At 43.1% G+C, this 19,977-nt stretch overlaps 3 protein-coding genes across 3 annotated transcripts; 2 read left to right on the top strand and 1 right to left on the bottom strand.

The window, feature by feature from the left end:
* Positions 1–247: 247 nt before the first annotated feature.
* Positions 248–2,804, bottom strand: LOC135095380 (NADH dehydrogenase [ubiquinone] 1 alpha subcomplex subunit 13-like). The gene is made up of 4 exons (XM_063996180.1): positions 2,648–2,804; positions 1,752–1,830; positions 932–1,040; positions 248–566 (listed from the first exon to the last, which is right to left on the bottom strand). Exons 1-4 carry the CDS (start codon positions 2,736–2,738, stop codon positions 396–398), a joined length of 450 nt encoding a protein of 149 aa, XP_063852250.1. The 5' UTR covers positions 2,739–2,804; the 3' UTR covers positions 248–395.
* A 587-nt stretch (positions 2,805–3,391) lies between these two features.
* Positions 3,392–9,575, top strand: LOC135095462 (E3 ubiquitin-protein ligase arkadia-C-like). Its single transcript, XM_063996310.1, has 6 exons — positions 3,392–3,534; positions 4,522–4,828; positions 4,986–6,579; positions 6,769–6,925; positions 8,205–8,357; positions 9,094–9,575. The coding sequence occupies exons 2-6, from the start codon at positions 4,528–4,530 to the stop codon at positions 9,391–9,393; spliced, it is 2,505 nt and encodes an 834-aa protein (XP_063852380.1). The 5' UTR covers positions 3,392–3,534; positions 4,522–4,527; the 3' UTR covers positions 9,394–9,575.
* Positions 9,576–12,757: 3,182 nt separating this feature from the next.
* On the top strand, positions 12,758–15,445 carry LOC135095379 (mitochondrial import receptor subunit TOM20 homolog). Its single transcript, XM_063996179.1, has 4 exons — positions 12,758–12,994; positions 13,712–13,812; positions 14,171–14,338; positions 15,066–15,445. Exons 1-4 carry the CDS (start codon positions 12,862–12,864, stop codon positions 15,129–15,131), a joined length of 468 nt encoding a protein of 155 aa, XP_063852249.1. The 5' UTR covers positions 12,758–12,861; the 3' UTR covers positions 15,132–15,445.
* Positions 15,446–19,977: the final 4,532 nt, after the last annotated feature.

The following is a 19,977-nucleotide window of genomic DNA, read 5'->3' as shown; positions in this document are numbered from 1 at the left end:
CCACCACCACTACTACTAATAATAATAATAACAATATAAGCATTTACTATAACAAAGCTGCAATAATAGTAGTAGTAGTAGTAGCAGTAGTAGTAGTAGTAATAGTAGTAGTAGTGGTGGTGGTGGTGGTACAATTAAATACTACTAATATTTGGTGAATCTGTTAAAGAAATAGCATGAAGTTGGAGACACGTACATACACACACACACACACACACTCTCTCTCTCTCTCAAATAAAACAATTCATTCTATATTAACTCTTTATTTAAACAGCAAAATTCTTCCTCTTCCTCTTACAATTGAAATATTTACAAATACACCAACAGCATCTTAAATCTTTCTCTCTCTCCCTCTCTCTCTCTCTCTCTCTCTCTCTCTCTCTCTCTCTCTCTCTCTACGAAAACAGGGAGAAGAAAGCATTATCAGTATAAGCCTTCGAAGGGCCATGAGCAAAATATTCATTGATTACTGGATCTATGAATCGCTCACTCGGAATTGTCTTATAAATCCGTTCTCCGTGGTACGTCCCGACTTCCCAGCCCTCAACATTTGCCATTAGCCGAGCCTGGGGGTGAAGAGGGGTGAGGTTAGGCTGGCAGGGGTGTGGTGGAGCTGTGGTAGGGCTGTGGTGTGGTGTAAAAGATTTTGTGTGTTTTTTTGGTGTTTTTTTGGGTTTTTTTGGTTTACGGTTTTGTTTAAGGGTCTTCAAGGTCGGGTAAGTGTTTTTTTAAGGGTGTTTTTAAAGGGTGTGTGTCTGCAAGGGTGTTTTTGTGTGTTTTGGGGGATTTAAAGGGTGTTTTTAAGTGACAGAACAAGCAAAACACACACACACACACACAAAACCCTTCCAAACACACACAAACACACACAGAACCCTTCCAAACACACACACACACACACACACACACACACACACACACACACACCCACCTCCTCATCTCTGTTCCGCCTGATTTGCTTAAGAAACTCGCGGTCTCTCTCAGCTAATAGGAGAGGTTCGACAGCCAGCCGCCCGCTTCTCATTTCAATATCCTCGCGCCTGAGAGAGAGAGAGAGAGAGAGAGAGAGAGAGAGAGAGAGAGAGAGAGAGAGAGAGAGAGAGAGAGAGAGAGAGAGAGAGAGAGAGAGAGATATTAGTAATTAATCTATAGTGCATTGAATTACAAAAATATACTAAACAAATTATTTTTTTTTATTAGTATATATGTATTGATAATTTAAGTAATTAGATAATTTTACAAGTAATTATAACTTTGAATGGACATAAATAAATAAATAAATAAATAAATAAAAGAGAGAGAGAGAGAGAGAGAGAGAGAGAGAGAGAGACAAGATTTAACACAAACAAACAAACAAACAAACAAACAACTACCACCACCACCACCACCACCCCCAATAGTAGTAGTAGTAGTAGTAGTAGTAGTAGTAGCAGTAGTCATAGTAGTATTAGCAGTAGTAGAAGTAACAGTAGTGGTGGTAGTAGTAGTAGTAGTAGTAGTAGCAGTAGTCATAGTAGTATTAGCAGTAGTAAAGTAACAGTAGTGGTGGTGGTGGTAGTAGTAGTAGTAGTAGTAGTAGTAGTAGTAGTAGTAGTAGTAGTAGTAGTAGTAGTAGTAGTAGTAGTAGTAGCAGCAGTAGTCATAGTAGTATTAGCAGTAGTAGAAGTAACAGTAGTGGTGGTGGTGGTGGTGGTGGTGGTGGTGGTGGTGGTGGTGGTGGTGGTAGTAGTAGCAGTAGTAGTAGTAGTTACCTGACGAGGCTGTAGGTCTTGTAGTACATGTAGCAAGCAACAGCTGACACCACACCAAACCCTGCAAACAGCTGGTACCCTGGGGAGAGAGAGAGAGAGAGAGAGAGAGAGAGAGAGAGAGAGAGAGAGAGAGAGAGAGAGAGAGAGAGAGAGTTGTTCAATATATACTAGCGCTTTAACAGTTTAAATTATAGAAATTCACCAAAATATTACAGATTTGACCAAACCTAACCTAACGTAACCTAACGTAACCTAACCTAACTTAACCTAACCTAACCTAACCTAACCTAACGTAACCTAACCTAACTTAACCTAACCTAACCTAACCTAACCTAACGTAACCTAACCTAACCTAACCTAACTTAACCTAACCTAACCTAACGTAACCTAACTTAACCTAACGTAACCTAACCTAACCTAACGTAACCTAACTTAACCTAACGTAACTTAACCTAACGTAACCTAACCTAACGTAACCTAACGTAACCTAACCTAACCTAACCTAACCTAACCTTACCCTACCCTAACCTTACCCTAAATTAACCCTAACCTACCCTAAATTAACCCTAACCTACCCTAAATACCTTTCTTGATAAATAAACAACAAATAATAATAATAATTTTTAACACAAGCATAAATATTCACATTTAGGCCTAAGTACCCCTCTCCACCGTACCTTAGGCCTATGGAAACTTGCATTTTAACCTTAACCTCAAACTCAAATTACAATAGACAAACACCACAATTTTGACCTTAAAACCTAAAAAAATTGAAAAAAAAATATTAGCGACCACCACCATCACAACCCGACCGTATCATAACAAAAGCCTATTTCACCATTTTTAGGCCTACACAGCCCCCCCGCCCCCCCACTCACAGCTTCAGCCTCCCTTACCGTTGAAATAACTCCTCGCGGGGATCCTGGTGAAGTTTACGGGGGCATAACCGCCCTTGGGAGGCAAATCTTGTGTTGGTGTGGCCGCCATCTTGACCCGGCTGAGAGTGACTTCAGACTCCGAACAGCTGATTGATGCAGATTTTTCGGGAGATTGTCCAGAGTTTCGGGAGATTGTTCAGATTTTAGGAGTTTTCTTCAGATTTTTTATGAGTGATTAAGATTTTTCGGGAGTTTGGTGCTGAGTTATCTGGGATTAGAGAGAGAGAGAGAGAGAGAGAGAGAGAGAGAGAGAGAGAGAGAGAGAGAGAGAGAGAGAGAGAGAGAGAATAAACGAGAAAATAAAAGAATTGTAGAAGTAATAAAAGACACACAGAAGAAATAAGAAAGTAAAACACAACAATTATAATCATTATTAGAAGCAAATTTTCCTCTGCGTTCCAATAATTCAGACACCGAAAAACACAGAAGAAATTAAACAAGTTACTCAAAATGGAAAAAAAAAACACGCAGAAAAACACCAAACTGCCAAAAAAAAAAGAAAATACAAAAATAATAAAATCTTAATGGCGGAAGGCTTAAATATAAATACAAATATATATATACAATACTTAAATACCACAAACACGCTAAAAAAAACACAAAAAAACAACAAAAACAAAAAAATGAAAAAATATCAAGAAAAAATAAATAAATTGGAGTAGAAAAAAGTGAAGAAATAAAGAAGTAAACAATATTTTAAAAGACTCCACTGACCGCCATTGGAATTCGCGCCGGGAGAGACATGGCGGGTGGGAGGGAGTAGGAAGTAAACTGTATTTTTTCTCAATTTCCTGCTCATTCCGCACTCCTCCAAGCGTGAGCGGCCCGTGCATGGAGGAAACAAGGTAGGGGCTTCTCTCCATTCAGTAAAATCACCGCCATCTTGAGAAATAAGGGAGAAATTAGCGAAACAAGATGGAGGTTGCTGGGGAAACTTGCCCGCAATAATATTTCTGTTATTTATTTATTTATTTATTTATTTTATTTTTTCTGCTGGAGTTTGGTGTTTGTTTGTGTTTGTGTGTCTGTTTGTTTGTTTGCTGTGGCTGAGTGTTTGTTTGTGTGTATGTTTGTCGGTTTCTTTCTTAAAATTGTATTAATTATTATTTATTTATTAGTTTTTATGTGTTTTGTTCGTTCGTGTGTTTGTTTGTTTGTTTGTATGTTTGTTTGTTTTATGAAAGAATTTTATTTATTTTATGAGAGAGAGAGAGAGAGAGAGAACCACTGGGTCAGCTTGTACTGGGTCAGGTGTTGTGACCCTTGTGACCTCCCTACCTGTGACCCTCTGCCTGTGACCTCCCTACCTGTGACCTCCCTGCCTGTGACCCTCAACCTGTGACCCTTAACCTGTGACCTGTGACCCTCAACCTGTGACCTCCCTACCTGTGACCTCCCTGCCTGTGACCCTTAACCTGTGACCTGTGACCCTCTAACCTGTGACCTCCGTGGTGTGACCCTCAACCTGTGACCCTCAACCTGTGACCTCCCTGGTGTGACCCTTAACCTGTGACCCTCTACCTCACAGCACAGGGGTCATCACAGCCTCTCGTGTAGTAGTAGTAGTAGTAGTAGTAGTAGTAGTGGTAGTAGTAGTAGTAGTAGTAGTAGTAGTAGTAGTAGTGGTAGTAGTAGTAGTAGTAGTAGTAGTAGGTTAGGTTAGGCTGTAGTAGTGGTAGTAGTAGTAGTAGTAGGTTAGGTTAGGCTGTAGTAGTAGTAGTAGTAGTAGTAGGTTAGGTTAGGTTGTAGTAGTGGTAGTAGTAGTAGTAGTAGTAGTAGTAGTAGTAGTAGTAGTAGTATTATTTTTCCGCTAATTTGTTGTTAATTTTCAGCGTGCTATGGGTGAAGCTGTTCTGCAAGGCTTCACCACCACCACCACCACCACCACCACCACTACCTCCACCACCACCACCGCCAGCCACCACCACCACCACCATCACCACCACCACCACCATCACCACCACCACCACCACCCCTGGCCGCCACACAAGCCAGTAACACCACAGCACTGCCACCACCGCCACCACCACCACCACCCCTGCTGCTCCTTGCCACAGAGACGCTGGTGTGGTGGTGCGCTGCTCACCACCACCACCACCGCTGCTGCTGCTGCTGCTGCCCGCCACACCTGCAGGAAAGGTGCGTGTGGCTGTGCTGTTGGTGTTGTTGTTGTTGTTGTTATTATTATTATTATTATTATTATTATTATTATTATTATTATTATTATTGTTATTATTATTATTATTATTATTGTTGTTGTTATTATTGTTATTATTATTGTTATTGTTGTTGTCAGGTGTGAGTGAGGAACAACAACAACAACAACAACAACAAGAGGAGGAGGAGGAGGAGGACCCCACCAGCCCCAGCAAGAGGCAGCCCCACCCCGCCAGCCCTCCCCCCGGCCATCCCCACCCCATGGACGAGGTGTCGCCCCCGGCAGGCAGCAGCGGGGCGCTGTACCCCGTGGCCCGCCCCTACAGCCCCGCCGACGGCTACTACAACCTGCTGGAGGGCCTCGGGGCGGCCCACCCTGGCCCCGCCCCCAAGGTGGAGCCCCCCAAGTACCCCGAGGCGGCCGCCCCCATGGACTTCAGCGGCAGCCCCGGCCTGGGGTACAGCGGGCGGGGCCAGGACTACCCCCCGGCCCCGCCCGCCCCAAACCCCCTCAGCCTGCTGAGCGAGGTGGCCCTCGGGGGCAGCCCCGGGTCGTCCGAGGCGGGGCGGGGGGAGTGCGAGGGGCGCAGGAAGCGCCTGCACAGCGCGGGGCCGGAGGGCAGCCGGGGCAAGAGCCAGCGGGCCCGGGCGCGCTGGGGGCGGGGCCTGGAGGAGGACAGCGAGGACGAGGAGGAGGACGGGGCGGGTCCGCCGCCGCCGCCGCCACCGCCGCGGGGCAGGCACCGGGTGGACGACGGCCCCAGCGCCCCAGACCTGCAGCTGGACTGGGTGTCCTCCTCAGACTCGGACTCTGACGCAGACTCCTGCATCGAGGTGCTCAGCGACGCCCCGCCGGGCAGACCCGTCGACCTGGTGGACCTCACCGGGGAGAGCGATGGCGAGGCGGCACCCACACACTCCCCCCAGCCGCCCACGCCCATCCCCGTCACCTCCGGCGGGACGTACATCCACCCCGGCATGCTGGGGCGCCCCGTGGTGGCGGCGGCGCAGGCGGGGCCCTGCCGCGGCCTGCACGGGCCGGAGGGGGCGCAGGGGGGCGGGGCGGCCTGCAGCTGTCCCCGCGGCCCGGCGCTGGGGTCCATCAGCCTGGGGGGCGGCGGGCCGGCGGCGGCGTTCAGCGTGGAGCAGCACACGGCCGGGGCCGCCGCGGGGCACGGCGGGGCCGCCTGCTACGGGGCCTGCCTGCACCCGCACCACGCCCCTCACCACCACCACCACCACCACCACCACCACGGGGCGGCCCCGTCACAGGCGCACCACCACCACCACCACCACTACTACCCCAGCGAGGCGCCGCTGTACTACCCGGCACTGTCCACACACCCGCTGTTCCCCGCCCTACGCCGCCGCCGCGGCTCTGTCCCGCCTCAACCCCGTGCACCAGCGCCTGTGGCACAGCCAGCAGCGCTACCAGGAGCTGCACCGACGCTGCCCTCGACCCGCGCCTCAGGGACGCACCCCCGCCTCCCCCCAGGCCCCTGCATGACGCCCCCCAGGCCCCGCAGCCCCCACAGCAGCCATCCCAGGCACCACAGCAGCCGCAGACCTCCTCGGACCAGGCCTCCATCGCGCCCCCACAGGTCTCCACCCCCTCCTCCGCCCCCTTGGAGATGCCCTCCGCCCCGGCCGCCCCCCCCACACCTCCCGGGGCCGCCCCTCCACCACTACCCTGACCCCTTTGACATGCTCATGGCAAACCCACATCCACACGGGTAAGCTGGCTGTCTGTCTGTCTGTCTGTCTGTCTGTCTGTCTGTCTGTCTGTCTGTCTGTCTGTGTCTGTCTGTCCGTGTGTCTGTCTGTCTGTCTGTGTCTGTCTGTGTGTGTGTGTGTGTGTGTGTGTGTGTGTGTGCAGCAGTCCCCCCCCTGCCCACTACTAACCCCAGTCCCCGCACACACAGAGAGGGCAGCAGCCTGTACAGCCACGTGTACGGCAGCAGCGTGCCCCCGGCCCACATGTCTATGCCCGGGGCGGCGGCGGCGGCAGGGCAGCGGCAGCAGCGGCAGCGGCGGCGGCAGCCAGTGACCCCAGACACCTGCCGACCACCGGACCATATTTGAACCTTGGCGCGGGGTCACAGCTCCCCCTTGACCTCTCCCTGCCCCCTGCCCTCACCCCAGAGCTGCCCCCCCCTCCTAGACTCACCTATATACCTCAGGTGGGTACTGGGGTGTTCATCTCTCTCTCTCTCTCTCTCTCTCTCTCTCTCTCTCTCTCTCTCTCTCTCTCTCTCTCTCTCTCTCTCTCTCTCTCTCTCTCTCTCTCTCTCTCTCTCTCTCTCTTGTGACCTGTTCTAGCTTCCTGTGACCTTTTGTGATCTTTTCTTGGCTTTTCATGGCCAATTTTGACATTTCTATCTTTTGTGACCTCTTGTGACCTTTTCCTGAGCTGCTGTGTCCACTGTGGTGCACCAAAACACTCACAAAAACACAAAAACCACAAATTTTGAAGGTTTTTGTGTAATATTCGTAAAAATTGCAAAAAAAAAAACAGCAATTTTAAATATTTCACGTAATATTCTTTAAAAAAACGTGCAGAAACATGAATTTTTATCATTTTTCACGTAACATTAGTGAAAAAAGCAAAGAAAATGCCAAATTTCAGTACTTTTTAATCAATTATCCCAAAAAAACAAAAAAAAACAGCAATTTTAAGTGTTTTATGTAATATTCTTTAAAAAAACGTAAAGAAACATGAATTTTTATCATTTTTCACGTAACATTAGTGAAAAAAGCAAAGAAAACGCCAAATTTCATCTCTTTTTAATCAATTATCCAAAAAAAAACACAAAAAAACAGCAATTTTAAGTGTTTTATGTAATATTCTTTAAAAAAACGTAAAGAAACATGAATTTTTATCATTTTTCACGTAACATTAGTGAAAAAAGCAAAGAAAACGCCAAATTTCATTCCTTTTTAATCAATTATACCCAAAAAACACAAAAAAACAGGAATTTTAAGTGTTTTATGTAATATTCTTTAAAAAAACGTACAGAAACATGAATTTTTATTATTTTTCACGTAACATTAGTGAAAAAAGCAAAGAAAATGCCAAATTTCATTCCTTTTTAATCAATTATACCCAAAAAACACAAAAAAAAACAGGAATTTTAAGTGTTTTATGTAATATTCTTTAAAAAAACGTACAGAAACATGAATTTTTATCATTTTTCACGTAACATTAGTGAAAAAAGCAAAGAAAACGCCAAATTTCATCCCATTTTAATCAATTATACCAAAAAAACACAAAAAACAAACAAATTATAAACATCTCGACCTAACTCTCTCTCTCTCCGTGCCCCCACTGCGACCCGACCCGACCCGACCCGACCTGCAGCTGCCAATGTTCCAGAGGGCCTCCACCTTCCCCCGTCTAGAAGATTACATGCGACTGGGAATGGTTGACCACCGCCATCGCCTCCCAGTAGTGACCCGCGGTGCCACACAGAACACCATTGAAAAGAACACATTTCCGCACAAGTATAAGAAGGTGAGGGGTCATGGGGGGGTGATGGGTGATGGGGTGAGTGGCTGGGTGATGGGAGGGGTGGTACGGGTGGTGATGGGGTGACTGGCTGGCTTGTTCACTGACTAACATCCCTGAAGCTGCAAAAAGACTTAAATTTCCCTAAACACATCTTGGAATATCCCTAAACTTCCTGAAACTTCCCTAGGACTTACCCCAAGCACTGTAAAATATCCCTGAATGCTAAATTTTTATCTAAACACCTTAGATTCTTCCCTAAAACGCCCTTAAAAGCACCTTACACCCCCAAAACACCCAAAAAAATTTGATTCATCCAAAACACCCCAGATTCTTTCAAAAAACACCCCAGATCTCCCACTAACACCCCAAAAACACCCTGAAGCACCCAAAATTTCCCCAAAAACACCCTAGATTCTTACCAAAAGCCCAAAAACACCCTAGATTCTTACCAAAAGCCCAAAAACACCCTAGACTCTTCCCTAAAGCACCCTAGATCTGCAAAACACCCTGAAAACACCCAAAAACACTGAAAAACACACTCAAACTCACACAAAAACACCTGCAAGATCTGCAAAACACCCTGAAAACACCCAAAAACACTGAAAAACACACTCAAACTCACACAAAATCTCCAAAACAGCCAGAAAACACTGAAAAACACACTGAAAAACACACTCAAACTCACACAAAACACCTGCAGGGACCTTCTAACAGCCTTCTACCTGTCTCTCTCTTGCAGATGAAGCGTACAGACTCCTCAGAAGACAGCCTAGAGAAGTGCACAATATGTCTATCGGAATTTGAGGAAGAAGAGGAAGTGAGAAGGCTGCCTTGCATGCATCTCTTCCATGTGGAGTGTGTGGATCAGTGGCTGTCCACAAATAAGAGGTGTCCAATTTGCAGAGTGGACATTGAGGCACACAAGGATTATGGGGCTTCCACAAGTACCTCTGTGGGTGCCTCCTCTGTTCCTGCTTCTTCCTCCTCCTCCTCCTCCTCCTCTTCCTTGTCTGGTGGTGGTGGTGGTGGTGTGTTGTGAAAGGATGTGGTTTAATGTGGTTTTGGTTTAATGTTGGGTTTCTTCCTCCTCCTCTTCTTCTTCTTGTGGCTTGTTTGTCTTCTTCTTCTTCTTCTTCTTCTTCTTCTTCTTCTTCTTCTTCTTCTTCTTCTTCTTTTTGTCCTTTTTCTGTGTTTTCCTCCTCCTCCTCCTCCTCCTCCTCCTCCTCCTCCTCCTCCTCCTCCTCCTCCTCCTCCTCCTCCTTTTTCTTCTTCTTCTTCTCCTCCTCCTCCTCCTCCTCCTCCTCCTCCTCCTCCTCCTCCTCCTCCTCCTCCTCCTCCTCTTCCTCTTCCTCTTCCTCTTTTTCTTCTTCTTCTTCTTCTTCTTCTCCTCCTCCTCCTCCTCCTCCTCCTCCTCCTCCTCCTCCTCCTCCTCCTCCTCCTCCTCCTCCTCTTAAATGATGTTTTAATGTGATTTTTAGTCTTGACCTAGCTTGACCTTAAATGACCTTATTTTAATGATCCTGACCTATTCTGACCTTTCCTAACTTCCAATGACCTCTGACATTTATTTGACACTTTCTGATCCATTGTGACCTTTTGTACCTCCTGTGACCTGTGTTGACCTGTGTTGACCTCACCCGTGACCTCATATGACCTTTTTTTTTCATCATTCCTAACTCCTCAACTTGACCTGACCTGACCTTAATGTGGGTTCCAGGTCTCTTGGTCACACACACACACACACACACACACACACACACACACACACACACACACACACACACACACACACACATATGTAAGTATTTGTGTGTGTGTGTGTGTGTGTGTGTGTGTGTGTGTTTTAAATAATTGTTAAGTGTGCATGGGATTAATTGAGACATACATACATACATACATACATACATACATACATACATACATACATACATACATACATACATACGGACAGACAGACAGACAGTTTGTATTTTGAATTATGTTTTGTTTAATGTACCTGTTTAAATTGTTTGTTTAGCTTTGTAAGTGTAAATATTATTATTATTATTATTATTATTATTATTATTATTATTATTATTATTATTATTATTATTATTATTATTATTATTGTTATATACCTCAATTTAGATGTAGTCTCTCTCTCTCTCTCTCTCTCTCTCTCTCTCTCTCTCTCTCTCTCTCTCTCTCTCTCTCTCTCTCTCTCTCTCTCTCTCTCTCTCTCTCTCTCTCTCTTTGGTTGTAATATTGTGAGAATGAGATAAAGAGAGAGAGAGAGAGAGAATTCTGTTTTTTCTTAATTTCTCTTTCATTTTCTTTGTTTTTCTCCATTTTCTATGCCTTCAAGTTTTTAGTTAAGTACCCCATTACCTCATATTGGACCTCCGTTTTCTATGACCTTTTTAATTAATTCGTGTATTTAATTAATGTTACCTGAGTTATTATTATTATTATTATTATTATTATTATTGCTGTATATATAATTTTAACTCCTTTTAAATTTCATTATTTTTATTATTATTACTATTATTCGCATTTTACCTCCTTAATTTAATAAAAAATATAACATTATTATTATTATTATTATTATTATTATTACTATGAAGTTTTAATGTAATGGCGGGCGTATATGTAAATAAACAATACATATATATATATTATAACCAATGTGCTTTATTGTCGAATATTTTAGCTAGAGATGAGATGCGAAGTTTCCAGTTCAGATTATAAGTAAAGGACAGAGCGAGGATGTTCAGCGTAGAAGAGGGGGACAGTTGAGTGTCATTGAAGAAGAGGGGATAGTTGACTGGAAGGCTGTGTCGAGTTGATAGATGGAGGAATTGACTTTTTGAGGCATTAAACAATACCAAGTTTGCTCTGCCCCAAGTTTGCTCTGCCACAATCACAAATTTTAGAAAGATGAGAAGTCCAGCGTTCTGTGGCTTCCCTGCGTGATATGTTGACCTCAAGGTTGTAATCCCCTCCGTGAATAGAAATAAGAATAATCCTCTCCATTAGTAGGATTTGCAGTAATTCTCATTTAGTAGAAGTAGCAGTAATCCTAGTAGTTATGTAGGAGTAGCATTGTTATGATAGTAATCTCTTCTTTAGTAGGAGTAGCAGTGTGTTTTTGTGGTACTGGATGTTTTGAGTGTGTTTTGGGTGTGTTTCGGATTATTTCAATGAGTTTTGGGTGTGTTTGGGTGAGTTTTGTTATATAATGTGTGTTTTGAGTGTGTTTTTGTGGTACTGGATGTTTTGAGTGCGTTTTGGGTGTGTTTCGAATGATTTCAATGTGTTTTGGGTGTGTTTGGGTGAGTTTTGTTATATAATGTGTGTTTTGAGTGTGTTTTTGTGGTACTGGATGTTTTGAGTGCGTTTTGGGTGTGTTTCGGATGATTTCAATGAGTTTTGGGTGTGTTTGGGTGAGTTTTGTCATATAATGTGTGTTTTGAGTGTGTTTTTGTGGTACTGGATGTCTTGAGTGCGTTTTGGATGTGTTTCGGATGATTTCAATGTGTTTTGGGTGTGTTTGGGTGTATTGTGAGTATTTTTGTGTCTTTTGAGTGTTTTTGGGGTATTTTGGCAACACACGTCCTTAATTAACGCAAATAACTTAAAATACTACAAGATCATCAGCCCTCACCGTAACACACACAACAATGTAATCAATTTCATTATACCAACGATCTCAAAGTTTGCTTGCCTACTACTGAACACCCTTTGCCCCTAATGTAACTCTCTCTCTCTCTCTCTCTCTCTCTCTCTCTCTCTCTCTCTCTCTCTCTCTCTCTCTCACCTACGAGGAATCTAAGCCTAGCTCTATCTACTACTACTACTACTACTACTACTACTACTACTACTACTACTACTACTACTACTACTATCCTTCTCTGATGAATGATAATTACACGTGTATGATATAGACTATTTTAAAGGATAATATTTTTTTTTTCTTTTGATATATATTTAATATGGATTTTCCCGTAGACGAGCAGTACCCCAATGTATAAACGCAATGCTTCTCCTATTCTTCTGTCATCTATATTATTTGAATGACAGACATTGACGAGTAATAATCAGAGGTGCAATGGTATAGATTACTATATTTTAAAGGCTGCTATCTCTTCTATAATAAACTAGCGTGGAAAAAAAAACTAATAATCAAGAAGAGAATCCAATCCTATAACCCCCTTTGCCCTTGCGCCATCTCGATATTTTGAACTTGACCATTGACAAGATAAAAAAACACAAATAATTAATAAAAATAACAATATTCACGAACTTAATCCATCATTTTTTAAGTCGAAATAACTAGATTCCTTTTCAGATAAATAGGATCCAAATGTATAGATGCGATGCTCTTTTGTCTCAGCCATTGTTTTGATTCAGTGCCGACACCCGATTTCTTCCCTTATAGATCCCGAGGGAGGCAGCGTGCCTGTATAGACGGACGGCCCTTCAATTAACCCTATTTTTGGGCGTTTTGAGGGGCGTGAGGGCGTGAGGCATGGCTGTGTGGTACCGTAATGCCCTGGGCGTGGTGTGTGGTGTAGCGGGCGCCATATTTGTAGGGTATTGTCTTTATTTTGACCATAGGAGAAGAAGCGACCCGAACTTTAAGAAAAAGCTGAGGGAGAGACGTAAGGATTCTGCTATTATTGTTGTTGTTTGTTGTTGTAGGGGGCTGTTGTTGTTGTTTGTGGTGGTTGTGGCTAATAATGGTGTGGTGGGTTATTCAGCAGCCTCACGTGTAACTACCACCACTACTACTACTACTATTGGTGACGTAACAAGCTGCCGTAGATGTGGTGGTTGTAGTTGTGGTGGTGTGGTTGGGATTGTGGTAGTCTTAATACCAGCGCCCTGTGTGTGGTGGTGCCGCCAGGATAAGCCAGCGTGGGGCCCTGGTGGGGTGTCAGGGTGGGGAAGGCGGCGGCAGTGGGGGGGAGTAGGAAGTACTTGGGATAGAGTAAACAAACTTCATTAAAGGGTTAAAATGTTTCAATAAAGGGTTAAATACTTCAATAGATGGTTAAATGCTGCTACTACTACTACTACTACTACTACTACTACTACTACTACTACTACTACTACACTCGTGGGCTTTTGTGGTCCCTGGTTGACTAATGGAAGTTGCCAGTTAGGAGTTTTCTTAGACTCTCTCTCTCTCTCTCTCTCTCTCTCTCTCTCTCTCTCTCTCTCTCTCTCTCTCTCTCTCTCTCTCTCTCTCTCTCTCTCTCTCGTCTCAACTTCAAATGATAATAATAATAATGATAATAATCTCTCTCTCTCTCTCTCTCTCTCTCTCTCTCTCTCTCTCTCTCTCTCTCTCTCTCTCTCTCTCTCTCTCTCTCCAGGTCGCCGTGCCCACAGGGGTCGTGCCAGCGGGGGAGCCGTGACCTGGCCTAACCTGAAGGACCAAGAGGCTGTACAGAAGTTCTTCCTGTCAGAGGTTCAGGTGTGTGTGTGTGTGTGTGTGTGTGAGAGAGAGAGAGAGAGAGAAAGGTTTGTGTGTGTGTGTGTGTGTGTGTGTTCCTGTTTCATTGTCATCTTCTTCTTCTTCTTCTTCTTCTTCTTCTTCTTCTTCTTCTTCTTCTTCTTCTTCTTCTTCTTTACTGTTATTTAATTTTTCTTTTCCTCCTCCTCCTCCTCCTCCTCCTCCTCCTCCTCCTCCTCCTCCTCCTCCTCCTCATATTCATACACCACCACAATTACCACCACCACTGTTCCCCCGCTCACTGTCCCCCACTCCCTCTCACTCCCGCTCGCTCTCCCCCACTCCCCCACTCCCTCACTCCCCCGCTCTCCCTCAACAGGCTGGGGAGGAACTGCTGGCCCAGGGGGAGATTGAAGGTGGGGTTGACCATCTGAGCCGCGCTGTTGCAGTCTGCGGTCAGCCTCAACAGCTTCTTCAGGTGTTGCAGCAAACTCTTCCCCCACAGGTGTTCCAGCTCCTTCTGCACAAGCTTCCATCCGTTGGCGAGGTGTGTGGGGGGCTGGGAGGGCGCTGGGAGGGTGTTCATTGGGGTAGTATTGGTAGAAGTGTGTGTTTTTGTGGTTTAAGAGTTATAGTTGTAGTAGTTGTAGTAGTAGTAGTAGTAGTAGAAGGGTTGTTTGTGTGTGTGTGTGTGTGTGTGTGTGGTTTAAGTAGTAGTTGTTGTATTATAAGTAGTAGTAGTAGTAGTAGTAGTAGTAGTGTGTGTTGTATGTGTGTGTGTGTGTGTGTGTACAGTTATCAGTCTAATCTAAAATTCCATAGGCCTAAGCTGTCAGATAATGAAATTCCTGTTGTTGTTGTTGTTGTTGTTGTTGTTGTTGTTGTTGTTGTTGTTGTTGTTGTTGTTCTATATCTACAGGGTGTAACAAAAATCTCAACAAAACACAAGAATATTTAAAGAACATTCTGCCACACCCTGTATAGACACCAGGGGGGGAGGGGGGCAGCAGACCTACACCCAGTAACACCTACACTTGTTAGATACACCTAGACACACCTTGAAGGCTGTTACAGTGACCACAAGGAGGCATGGGTGGTAAAGATTGTGTGTGTGTGTGTGTGTGTGTGTGTGTGTGTGTGTGTGTGTGTGTGTGGCAGCCATCTTGTAAAGGGGTCTGTGTCACATACACACACACACACACACACACACACACACACACACACACACACACACACGCACACGCACTCACTCACTCACTCCTCTTCACTTTCAGAGTATACTTCAAGCTGCTGGTGGAGGGAAGGAGGGAAGTAAGGTGATGGAGGAAGATGTGGAGTAGTTTCCTCCACTTTCCCTCCACTGACAAAGAAGAGAAAAATATAGATATTATTATTATTTTTTTTTATTTATTTATTTAATTTTTTTGTACGTGTGTTTGTCTGGGCATTAAAATATTATTATTATTATTATTGTTGTTATTTTTGTTATTTAATTGACACACACGTACGTACACACAAATATTTTTTTTTTCTCTTGTTTTGCTTCTTTAATTTCTGTACATAAAGAGAGAGAGAGAGAGAGAGAGAGAGAGAGAGAGAGAGAGAGAGTTTTAATTGTAATAAATAAATAAAAAAAAAAGTAATGTTTTTTTTTTTATATATATAGTTTGTTTTGTTCCTCTTGGTGGTGGTGGTAGTAGTAGTAGTAGTAGTAGTAGTAGTAGTAGTAGTAAGAATAATGCAATAAATAATAATAATAATTAGTAATTGCAATACAAGGTACAAAAAAAAAACGAAAAAAATCAATATTTATTTTTCTGTATGAGTGACACTGGCCAAGGGCAACAAAAATCTAATAAAAAAAATGTCCACTGAAATGTGAGTCCCACAAAAGGGTCAAAGCAGTGGTCAAAAATTGTTGAATAAGTGTGTTGAAACCTCCCTCTTGCAGGAATTCAAGTCATAGGAAGGTGGAAATACAGAAGCAGGCAGGGAGTTCCAGAGTTTACGAGAGAAAGGGATGAATGATTGAGAATACTGGTTAACTCTTGCGTTAGAGAGGTGGACAGAATAGTGGTGAGAGAAAGAAGAAAGTGTTGTGCAGCGAGGCCGCGGAAGGAGGGGAGGCATGCAGTTAGCAAGATCAGAAGAGCAGTTAGCATGAAAATAGCGGTAGAAGACAGCTAGATATGCAACACTGCGGCGGTGAGAGAGAGGCTGAAGACACTCACTTAGAGGAGAGGAGTTGATGAGACGAAAAGCTTTTGATTCCAGTTCAGATTATAAGTAAAGGACAGAGCGAGGATGTTCAGTGTAGAAGAGGGGGACAGTTGAGTGTCATTGAAGAAGAGGGGATAGTTGTCTGGAAGGTTGTGTCGAGTTGATAGATGGAGGAATTGAGTTTTTGAGGCATTGAACAATACCAAGTTTGCTCTGCCACAATCACAAATTTTAGAAAGATCAGAAGTCAGGCGTTCTGTGGCTTCCCTGCGTGATATGTTGACCTCCTGAAGGGTTGGACGTCAATGAAAAGACGTGGAAAAGTGCAGGGTGGTATCATCAGCGTAGGAGTGGATAGGACAACAAGTTTGGTTTAGAAGATCATTAATGAATAATAAGAAGAGAGTGGGTGACAGGACAGAACCCTGAGGAACACCACTGTTAATAGATTTAGGAGAAGAACAGTGACCGTCTACCACAGCAGCAATAGAACGCTCACAAAGGAAACTTGAGATGAAGTTACAGAGAGAAGGGTAGAAACCGTAGGAGGGTAGTTTGGAAATGAAAGCTTTGTGCCAGACTCTATCAAAAGCTTTTGATATATATATAAATTATTATTATTATTATTATTATTATTATTATTATTATTATTATTATTATTATTATTATTATTATTATTAAATTTAGTATGAGAGTGACTGTTTGTGTGCGTGTGTGTACGAGAGAGAGAGAGAGAGAGAGAGAGAGAGAGAGAGAGAGAGAGAGAGAGAGAGAGAGAGACTTGAGTACGTGTGTGTGTGTGTGTGTGTGTGTATGTTTACGTCAGAGAGAGAGAGAGAGAGAGAGAGAGAGAGAGAGAGAGAGAGAGAGAGAGAGAGAGAGAGAGAGAGAGACTGAGTACGTGTGTGTGTGTGTGTGTGTGTTTACGTCAGAGAGAAAGAGAGAGAGACTTGAGTACGTGTGTGTGTGTGTGTGTGTGTGTGTGTGTTTAAATGGTGCATCGCGAAAATTAACTCCCAGCCAACTCTTGTTTACAACCTGGCACGGCTGTTGGTGGGTCAATAAGACGTGAGGTAGCGGTGTTAAATATTTAGAAACGTGATAAAATGGCATATTATATTGGAATTGAGCTATAAGACTCTTTAATAAGATAGATTAGGAAGATTAATGGCTATCGCGAATTTAAGTTAATCCAAAAATTCCGCTAAAAATAATTAGCTATCTCTGTGGCTAAGTAAACCGTAAAACAAAGGAAATAAATAGATATAAACATCACAAAACACAAAGGAAGCATGAACCACGCCATATCATGCATTGGAATCTATTACATTATCAGAAACAAACGCTTATGGACAAATAGCGAAAATTAAACGAAACCAAAACCTTCGCTAAGAACCTATATAGCTGTGTACCGCTAAACAGAGCACAAAACAAGGAAAACACACACATTTAAACTTAAAAAAACGCAAATAAAATACAAAATCAGCCATATCAATCACAAAAACTCATTAGATAATATGAATAACGAGATGATTGCACATATCGCTAAATTAAGGTCCCCGTGAAAAAAAACATTGAAGGTGTGCGCGGATGAATATAGGAAGTCAGCTGTTTTGAGTGACAGAAAACTTGTCTTCTAATTTCACTCTTTTTCACCCTATTCACCCTATTATCACCCTACTTACACTTGCAGTAGAGGCATTTTATAAATATTTTTCACCCTAAGTCCATTAAGCATGTGTTATATTCGCTAGGTTTGATATTAGTGATAAAATGATGATAATATTGGTTTTGTAAGACGTAAGTTTATTTAGAGTTATTTGTGCCTTTATTTGACTCTATTATGGGTAATTATGTATTTGTGCGGTTACTATTAAGTATTATGGGCACTTATATAGCCATTACAGTCACTTAAATAGTCTGTATTTACCATAATAAGTGGTATATTGTGCGGTCATTAGCGGCAGTAAATTGTAATGGAAAATAATTTTAGTTTAGTTTACCTTTAAATTTTAATCAAGATGGAGAAAACGAGATATTTTAAGCTAAACTCATGTATATTTATTTGTTTCATTTAAATATATATATATTTTTTTAGACATGTTAGATTAAATGTAATTAAATAATATATTTTTCTTATAATTAGGTTACTTTAAGTTTGATATTGATTAATGAAGGGAGATGAAAACATTATTATTGTTATTATTATTATCATTATCATTATTATTATTATTATTATTATTATTATTATTATTATTATTATTATTATTATTATTATTACTGGACATAAAAAGTAATAATTTATATATATTATCATTATTATTTTTAGGTCATTAGATCTTAATATTCAAATAAACATACATAAATCCATAGTTATCATTTATTTTCCACAATTCATAAAGCATTTGAGTCTCTTATATATCAATAGACACCTGCCGAAAAGATAATTACTGTGAGTGAGGTGTGCAGCAGTGGATGAGGGGGTGGTGTGAAGTTATCATTAGAGGCAGCTGTGACCTCACTGAACGTTTGCCTTTGTGTGTCACAACACAAGGGGGCAGTCACAGCCTGCCCTCTAAACACAACTCTCTTCCTCCACACAAAACTACAAGCACCTAATAACACACACACCCTTCACTCTAACATTTTAAAATCATCATGGCGACTCCTACACCAGCCTCGGAGTCCCCATCTGGGGAGGGGACCATAAATGTCCCCAGGTCGGACTGCCTTTCTGTGGACGACCCTAAGTGTCTTGACACCCCCCTCAACTTTTTCTTCATTAACTTGTGCAACATTCGCGGTCTAAGATCTAATTTTCAATCAGTAGAACACCACCTCTCCTCTTGTAAACCTCATCTTCTTTTCCTCACACAAACTCAGGTGTCTGAGGCAACTGACAGTCGCCCTTTTCTGTTCCCTCCTACTTTCTCTATCCTCATTTTCGCTGCAAAGGTGGATGCTGCGTTTATGTGCGCAATGACTTAACCTGCTCTCGTGCCCACGCTCTTCAATCTTCACAGTCTTCCACCATCTGGCTACGACTACAGAGTCACTCTCATACTAAATGTATCTGTGGTGTATACCTCTCACCTAACTCCTCTCACTATAAGAAATTGTTTGACTACTTAACTTCCAAAGTGGAGCACATTGTGACCCTCTTCCCTTTTGCAGAGATCTCCATTCTTGGAGACTTCAATGTTCACCACCACCTTTGGCTTTCCTCTCCCTTCACTGACCATCCTGGTGAACTAGCCTACAACTTTGCTATCCTCCATCACCTAGAGCAATTGGTGCAACACCCTACTCGTATTCCTGACCGTCTTGGAGATACGCCCAACATTCTTGACCTTTTCCTGACCTCTAATCCTTCTGCTTATGCTGTCACCCTTTCTTCTCCGTTGGGTTCCTCCGATCACAGTCTCATATCTTTATCTTGTCCTATCACTCCAATCCCTCCTCAGGATCCCCCTAAGCGAGGTGCCTCTGGCGTTTTGCCTCTGCTAGTTGGGGGGACCTGAGGAGGTATTTTCCTGATTTTCCTTGGAATGACTACTGCTTCCGTGTGAGAGAGCCGTCTTTGTGTGGTGAGCGCATAACAGAGGTGATAGTGTCTGGCATGGAGGCGTACATTCCTTTTTCTCGTCCTAAACCTTCCAAACCTTGGTTCAACACAGCTTGTTCTCGTGCTATACATGACAGAGAGGTGGCCCACAAAAGGTACTTAAGCCTTCCTTCACCAGAATCTCATGCACTTTATATTTCTGGCCGGAACCATGCCAAGTCTGTTCTCCAACTAGCCAAAAACTCCTTCATTAACAGAAAATGTCAAAACCTTTCAAGATGTAACTCCCCTCGTGATTTCTGGCATCTAGCAAAAAATATCTCCAATAACTTTGCTTCTTCTTCTTTCCCTCCTCTACTTCAACCAGATGGCACCACTGCTATCACATCTATTTCTAAAGC

Source organism: Scylla paramamosain, chromosome 49, assembly GCF_035594125.1.
Source record: "Scylla paramamosain isolate STU-SP2022 chromosome 49, ASM3559412v1, whole genome shotgun sequence".
NCBI lineage: Eukaryota > Metazoa > Arthropoda > Malacostraca > Decapoda > Portunidae > Scylla > Scylla paramamosain.
Note: the sequence above shows the minus strand (reverse complement) of the source record. Positions and strands in the feature narration are given on the sequence as shown.